The 8,224-nt window shown below is 46.9% G+C and overlaps 2 protein-coding genes across 2 annotated transcripts; both read right to left on the bottom strand.

The window, feature by feature from the left end:
• Positions 1-2,737: 2,737 nt before the first annotated feature.
• On the bottom strand, positions 2,738-6,616 carry LOC119353857 (mitochondrial import inner membrane translocase subunit TIM17-2-like). The gene is made up of 2 exons (XM_037620554.1): positions 5,789-6,616; positions 2,738-3,060 (listed from the first exon to the last, which is right to left on the bottom strand). Exon 1 carries the CDS (start codon positions 6,476-6,478, stop codon positions 5,798-5,800), a length of 681 nt encoding a protein of 226 aa, XP_037476451.1. The 5' UTR covers positions 6,479-6,616; the 3' UTR covers positions 2,738-3,060; positions 5,789-5,797.
• On the bottom strand, positions 3,069-5,777 carry LOC119353856 (mitochondrial import inner membrane translocase subunit TIM17-1-like). The gene has a single exon (XM_037620553.1). The coding sequence runs from the start codon at positions 5,519-5,521 to the stop codon at positions 4,835-4,837; it is 687 nt and encodes a 228-aa protein (XP_037476450.1). The 5' UTR covers positions 5,522-5,777; the 3' UTR covers positions 3,069-4,834.
• Positions 6,617-8,224: the final 1,608 nt, after the last annotated feature.

Below are 8,224 nucleotides of genomic sequence, written 5' to 3'. Positions count from 1 at the left end.
CTATACACTTGGTAAAGGGTGGAAGGCTCGGCCTCTCGCCTAGTGTTTTGTTCCACTCTTGCCGCCCTAGTTTCCGTCATATCGGTGTTATGTTTCCGGATTTGCGTTCCTTGTGCGGTTGGGTTATAATGGGAACCCCTTGATAGTTCACCTTGATTAAAGCTTTTCCAGCAACGCCCAACCTTGGTTTTACCATTTGCCACCTAGCCTCTTTTTCCCTTGGGTTTCCGGAGCCCGAGGGTCATCTTATTTTAGCCCCCCTGGGCCAGTGCTCCTCTGAGTGTTTGTCCAAACTAGAGTCCTGTGCAGCGCCCCCTCGGGGAAACTCGAGGTTTGGTTTTAGTTGTATGGAGCGCTCATCTGAGTGTGCCCTGAGAACGAGATATGTGCAGCTCCTATCGAGATTTGTCGGCACATTCGGGCGGTGTTGCTGGATTTGTTTTAACCTGTCGAAGTGTCTTGAATTACCGAGGTACCGAGTCTGATCGGAACGTCTCGGGAGGAGGTCTATTCCTTCGTTGACCGTGAGAGCTTGTCATGGGCTAAGTTGGGACTCCCCTGCAGGGATTTGAACTTTCGAAAGCCGTGCCCGCGGTTATGGGCAGATGGGAATTTGTTAACGTCCGGTTGTAGAAAACCTGAAGTTGACCTTAATTAGAATACATCAACCGCGTGTGTAACTGTGATGGTCTCTTTCCGGCGGAGTCCGGGAAGTGAACACGGTGTTGGAGTTATGCTTAACGTAGGTTGTTCTAGGATCACTTCTTGATCATACTTTTATCGACCGTGCTTTGCCTTCTCTTCTCGCTCTCATTTGCGTATGTTAGCCACCATATATGCTAGTCGCTTGCTGCAGCTCCACATACTTTACCTTGCCTTACCTACTAAGCTTAAATAGTCTTGATCGCGAGGGTGCGAGATTGCTGAGTCCCTGTGACTCACAGATACTTCCAAAACCAGCTTGCAGGTGCCGATGAGTCCGTGCGGATGACGCAACCCAGCTCAGGAGGAGCTCGATGAAGATCTTGTCCTTTGTGTTGATTCGTTCTAGTTGATCAGTAGTGGAGCCTAGTTGGGGTCGATCGGGGACCTTGTCGCATTTGGGGTTCTTCTTTTATTTTGGTTCCGTAGTCGGACCTTGAGTGTATTTGGATGATGTAATGCTTTATTCATGTAATTGTTTGAAGTGGCAATTGTAAGCCAACTATGTATCTTTTCCCCTATTGTATTACATGGGTTGTTTGCGAAGATTACCTCACTTGCGACATTGCTTTCAATGCGGTTATGCCTCTAAGTCGTGCTGCGACACGTGAGAGATATAGCCAAATCGAGGGCGTTACACACTGGCACAAGACCAATTTGGCTAAAAGTAAGATCCTGCCTATTACTCAAGATGTGAAGATTTCGATCTATCTGATATCCAGGCAGGGCTTGGCTGCCAAACCGCGAGCTTTCCATGTACTCCCTCCGGTACTTTTTAGTTTGCATATACTCTCTCCGTTTCTAAATATTTGTCTTTTTAGACATTTTAAATGACTACTACATACGGATGTATGTAGACATATTTTAGAGTGTAGATTCACTCATTTTGCTCCGTATGTAGTCACTTGTTGAAATGCCTAGAAAGACAAGTATTTAGAAACGGAGGGAGTATAAGTTTGTTCAAAGTTGTTTCTACTTTGACCAAATTTATAGAAATAAGTATCAACATTCACACTGCCAAATCAACACTGTTAGATTCATCATGAGATTTAATTTTATAGTATATATATTTGGTATTGTATATATTGATATATTTTTAATATAAATTTGGTCAAACTCTGCAAAGTACGACTTACACAAATCTAATACGCAGAGTAAAAGGGACCGAATGGAGCACCTTTATTTCTTTGAGGGAAATTGGAGCACCTATTTAGGTATGTCGTTGTGTGATAACTGAAATGGGGTGCTTTTCAGGAGCTGTTGGATAAACTAATTAACGAGTTTTTTTGACAATCAACTAATTAACGAGTTGGCTTGTTGTGGAAGGCTAAATGGATTAACTCTGTTGGCCGCCTAACTCTGGTCCGTTTTGTGACCTCGGCAATGACGATCTTCCGACTCATATGTATTGACACGCCCAAACGGATTATAAACCAGAAGATTGAAAAGCTTAGGCGTGCCTTCCATTGGACCGGTGTTGATCATGTTAGTGTGGTAAGGATGTGTGTGTGATGTTCAAAGCTTCCACTGTTATTCACTCACCTTGGAGATGGCAAGGGGACTTTTTCTGGCATGATCATTGGATGCAGGGCAACGGGCCAATGATGGCTTTGTGGTGGCACCGTGGCACATCGTAGGGAGAGAAATTATAGGATTTTCAACAACCAGGATTTCACTGCATGTGATGTTCCTATATGCAGATCTGACAACATGGATAGCGGCTGACTTGAAAGGAGTTCAGTGGATGCCCTATATGCAGAATTGGGAACTTCAGGGAACGAACTGCCTCACTATAGATAACCTCCCGATCTCACGAGCCAGATGACCATAGGCTGGAAAGCGCGACCGAAGAATCCGACCGAACCACCAATCTGACCGATCCGTCGGCTAGGGCCTAGGGCACATCAGCAGTTCCACAAAACTGGTTAGCTCACCATGTTGGTACCAAACCATCGGTAAGCAATGTGCTTACTACTGCAGACATCGAAACCGGAAGGCAGAAGAAGAACCCTGATGTCACACCAGAAGCAAGACAGACAGACAGAGGCGTAATTTTAATTGAAGGCTTTTCAAGCGCAGCAGTACATCTGCACCATATGACGCTATAGGCATTATTACCGTCGCTACCACGGCAACAACAAGAACATGCAAAGTTTAAAAAGCTCGCGTACAATAGACTAATAATCCAAAACCTTTTCCCAGCGACTGGTCGGCCCATAGATAACAGTACTAGAAGTTGAGCTGCGCAAGCGTCACTTCGTCTACCTCTCCTCCAAGATGGAAGTAGATTGCACTCCCAGCTTCAGACTACTACCTGTGGGTCGAGCGCCGCTGCGCATCGGCGGCGCCATCAGCTACCTGCAGGAAGTAGGAACAAATTGTCACACACATTCATGGAGCATGCAAGCATGGAAAAACCGAGCTAAATCGGCGCAACAACATAATAACCAAACCACATGAACCTGCACGCTGCGCAACAAAAGCACGCCATAGTTTAACATCACATCAAACAGAGAGGACGGAACTAAAAAGCATATGACGGATATTGTCTAACATACATCTCGATAGATTAGACAAAACGATGGAGACCTTCTCTTAGTTCCATATATAATTAGAGTCATTCACTAGTAAAACGTCCAACGGAACTTGAGCAATATAGACACATGAGCATACAGAGGTGCATGACTCAGGCATTCCTGGGGCACTTGACCTTACAGCAGCTTGTTTCTTTTTAAGTTCCAAGGTGGCATCCTAAATGTACAGTTGAAGAACAAGGACCATGGATAAAGAATTGTGAAAACACTGCACTGAAATAACCGATCCCTGATAACCGGGAAAAAATAAGCTAAAATCATGTGTAGTACTTCCATATTTGCATCGAAACAGCTTGAAACCAAAATCTACTTTATATCTTCAAATCCATGGGAGCCGTATCTGCTACTTGCATAAGATTTTATTGACCCAGTAAGTACAATATGGAATTTATATATCTTATTAACAAATAACAAGTTAGGCTAGGCAGTCGAGGGGCATGTTCGGGACATGATTTCAGATGCTAAGAGGCACAATCAGTCCCTAACATCATATAAAAAGGTAAGCACGTAGCAAGATATTGGTTAAGAAAACTGCATTCACGTCAACAGGAATGTCAATTTTGTAAGCCAGATAGAACATTTTTTTCTTCTGTCTGTCAGAAGAAATAATTCAGTCCAAGTAAATGGCCAATGCAGCCCATCCATAACCAGGACTAGATAAAAAAGGAATATTTACCATGTTCCCTATCACAACGAAACACAGATTTATGAGTTCTCAAATGGAGTAGGACAACATGATAAAAGCAAACCAGGCCTAATATTCTTGACAGATTTATTCTCATGTCCATACAGAACATAACAAGCTCTAAAATAATTTTGATACATGCAAATGCTTTATTTTGAGATGTTTCATTGGCCAGAAGAACAACCAGCTTATAAACGAACAGCCATAGAACAACTCACCACTAATAAACCAACATTGAAAGTCCACAAACCTACGTACTGAACTGAACTACTCGTAGATCACATAAAGCTATTTTACAGTCTAGAGGACATGCAGCCTTGAGAAAATGGAAGGCAGAACCTCCCACAACCCATGGCGCTGCATCATCAAAAATATGGTCTGGGAATGGGTCCGTTAATTATCTTCAGGTAGGGTCACACAACCCATGGTGAAAGGTACACATAGTATCTGTCGTGTGACCCTACCTGAAGATTTAGTGCTTTGTGGTGGAAGTAGGAGGTAGAACTCAGCGGAATATAATTAACCACAAAAGCTTCCTCGGAGCTCAGAGTGATGAAATAAAACCACAGCAGCTATATACGACAATCAATCATGTTCTGTCATTGAATTCTGTAATTGGAAGCTAATAAAGCTTCTTGATTATACGGCATGGACAAGTAAATAAAGTGGCATGTTGCATTAGCAAGAAAAACTCAGCGGCAGAATCATTTAGAACAGACACCTCAATAAATCATTGCCACCTCGTCGGGTAAAGTATCAGAAACAAGGAGTGGATCGAACTTAAAAACAACACCCTTTCTGAATTAAATCCAAAATACAGATCAGAGCAGTCAAACAAACACCGCACCTTCCTTCACTTGTACTCAAACGATGGTATCGGAGGGCTGGGCGTCTCGAAGCTCTCTAATATCTCCGACATGCCAGTACTGCCGCTGGGCTTCTTCTCCTCCTTCTTGCCAAAGAGGCCGCCAAACCAGCTACCCCCACTGCTTGAGCTCGGGACCTCTGCAGGGGACACGACAGGCTGAGGCAGGCCTGGGAAGCCACCTCCTCCCGTCGAGATAGCGGCGGCCATGTTGGGATCATCAGCAGGGAGCGGCGGGAGCATCTGCGGTGCGAATCGGTTGGCCATGAGGCCGGCGCCCTCTATGAGGGCGAGGAAAAAGCCGCCCGCGAGTGCCGAGCGGCCAGAAGCTTTGATGCCCTGCCGCATGGAGAGAACCCCTCCAGTGGCGGCGCCACCTATGATGGAGTTCCAGGGGTCCTCCTTCCGGCGCACGTAGGCCGAGGTGCAGTGGAAGGTGGAAAATAGGGTGCCCCACACAGCAAAGCTCCCCCCGAGTTGAGGGGCGTTCATGCGAGCGGCCTGCATGCCGCCAGTAATTCGCGCACCATTGGGCGAGTTACGAAGGCCCTTGAGAAAGTGATAGACAGAACCACCGACAGCACCCATGGCGAAAGCACTGCCTGCATCATCAATGATGCGGCCTGGGCACGGTTCTCTCTCGAAGAGATCTCTCTCGGAGACAGGAGCCGACATAGTATTAGCTGCGTAACCCTATCTGAAGATTCGATGCGTTGTGGTGAACTAAAATCTTCCCGGGGTTCAGAACGAGAGTATATATAACACGGTCGATCGTTCCTGATATATAAGGAGGTAATAAGGCTTCTTGATGTACACGACATGGACTCCTAACCGCGGACGGCCTCAACACCAAGTAATAAATAAGCTAAGAGAGAAACCGGATCGAACTGAGAAAACATCTGAAACTGAATCCAAAATACAGATCGGAGAGAAAAACCGCACCTTTTTTTCTCACTTGTAGTCGAACGATGGTATCGGAGTGCTGGGCGTGTCAAAGCTCTCTAATATCTCCGACTTGCCGCCGCCGCCGCTGGGCTTCTTCTCCTCCTTCTTGCCGAAGAGGCCGCCGAACCAACTACCCCCGCCGCTGGAGCTCCCGACCTCCACGGGGGGCACGAGTGGCTGGGGCATGCCTGGGAAGCCGCCGACGCCTCCCCCCGCCATCGCGGCGGCCAGGTTGGGATCGTCGGTGGGGAGCGGCGGCAGGTTCTGCGGCGCGGCGAGGACGCGGTTGAGCATGAGGCCGGCGCCCTCGATGAGCGCGAGGAGGCAGCCGCCCATGAGCGCGGAGCGGCCGGCGGCGCCGGGGCCCTGGCGCATGGAGAGGAAGCCGCCCGTGGCGGCGCCGGCGATGATGGAGTTCCAGGGGTCCTCCTTCTGGCGCACGAAGACCATGGTGCAGTCGAAGGCGGAGAAGAGGCCGCCCCAGACGGCGAAGCTCCCGCCGACGCGCGGCGCGTTGAGGCGCACCTGCTGGGCCCCGCCGAGCAGGCGCTCGCCGTTGGGCGAGTTGTAGGTGCCCTTGAGGAAATGGAAGACGGAGCCGCCCACCGCCCCCATCCCGAACGCGCCGCCCACGTCGTCCAGGATGCGGTCCGGGCACGGCTCCCGCGAGGTCTCCGGCGTGCCCATCTCCTCCTCCTGCGGCGATTCGGCGGCGGGGGCGGCGGCGGCGAGGAAACCCTAGGTCCCGGGCGGCGGCTGGCGTGGGGAGGAAGAAGAAAGGGGTGGGGGAGAGATGGAAGGGAGCTCCGTCGAAACGTGGGGGAGGTGGAGTTTTTTAGCCGTGGCTGGATCTTGTGGTTTACGTGTTCCCGTCGGGTGGGGTCCGCTGTCAGAGGCCCATTCGTCTGCGTGCTCCCGCAGCTCGCCTTGCGAGGCCCGGAGATATTTTAGGGGCGGCGGCCCGGCACCGTTTTTTCTCGTCCGGTGTGTGTCACGAACTTGCGAGGCTCCTCCGTATTTTGGGTCCAATGGAATCTCGCTGTTTGGGCCGGGTACACTGTACTCATTATATAAAAGTGTTGCGTCTATAAGTAGATTTTTTTTCTCCCCTAATATAGAGGCCCATAATCTTGTAAAGGCTACCTAATTTTATTGACATGTCTTAGTCGGCACATTGGAATGGAGGGAGACTTCGACGGCGTTTCCTATTTAGCGGTTGTAGATCATTTGACAAACCGGCGCACACCCCTACCCCTTGTTAGGACGGCCCATTCCACTTTTTTTTCTGGTTTAATATGCTAAAAACATGCGTGGCTGGGATTCGAACTGGCGACCTCCAACGTATGTTTACTAACCAACCCAGCAAATGACACGTCATGATAATATATTTCCTTTTATTGTTTTGTATAGTTTCTCCAGCCGTTTTTCTTCTTCTTTTGTTGTGGGTTTTTTTTGGACCGGTTTTTTGTCTTTCTTTTTTTGTTACATTTTTCATGTTTTTTCCTTTTTTCTTTAATTTTTCCTCAAAATGTAAAAAACAAATTTGATGAACTTTTTTCACATTGGTGGAAATTTTCCAATTTTTATGAACATTTTAAATAATTTGATGACCTTTTTTCCAATCGTTGAACTTTTCAAAATTGGTGAACTATTTTCAAGTTCAATGATCTTTTTCGTAATGATGAAATTTTCCAAATTTGATTTTTTTTAAATCGATGAACCTTTCAAAATTGGTGAACTATTTTCAAATTCAATGATATTTTTGTAATGATGAAAATTTTCACATTTGATGTTTGTTTCAAATCCATTAACTTTTTTACCAATTTGATGATTTTTTTCAAATCATTTTTTAATTTCATGAATATTTTCAAAATACGTGAACTTATTTGGATTCATGAATTTTTTGCGAATTTTATCATTTTGTTTTTGTTTTTTAAATGCAATTTAGCGAACCGGGGGAAATAAATGTGCAATCTACATGGATCGGCCCACTAGCGTTGGTGTGTGTGCGCCGGGGAGCTTCCTTGCTGCCTAGCACCGAATAGGAGCTCCTGACTTCGACAATACTCTTTGTTGATGGACGTGGGCATTATAAGGGGATCCCAATTAGCGCCCCGCTATATGAAGATTTCTGGGCATGGCATTTTGAAAAGATTGTAATCTTCACCGGTCGTTCGGCTTACCAGATGCTTGCGAAAACAAAGCAACGGTGGGAGGAACGGCTAGAGGGGAGGCTAAGCTCGTCGACCAGCGATGTGGGCCACTGGAGAAATTATAAAAATGTGTGTACCTTCGAAGCCGAAGGTGTTTCTGTGGAGGCTTGCACAATATTCACTTGTAACACGAGATGTTCTAGCTAAAGACACATGGCCAAAAGTATTACCCATGAATTATGTTTTTTGATAAAGACCCGCGAATTATGTGGCGCGGGAG

This window comes from Triticum dicoccoides, chromosome 2A (assembly GCF_002162155.2).
Source record: "Triticum dicoccoides isolate Atlit2015 ecotype Zavitan chromosome 2A, WEW_v2.0, whole genome shotgun sequence".
Classification (NCBI taxonomy): Eukaryota; Viridiplantae; Streptophyta; class Magnoliopsida; order Poales; family Poaceae; genus Triticum; species Triticum dicoccoides.
The sequence above is the reverse complement of the archived record's forward strand: the minus strand, read 5'-3'. Positions and strand labels throughout refer to the sequence as shown.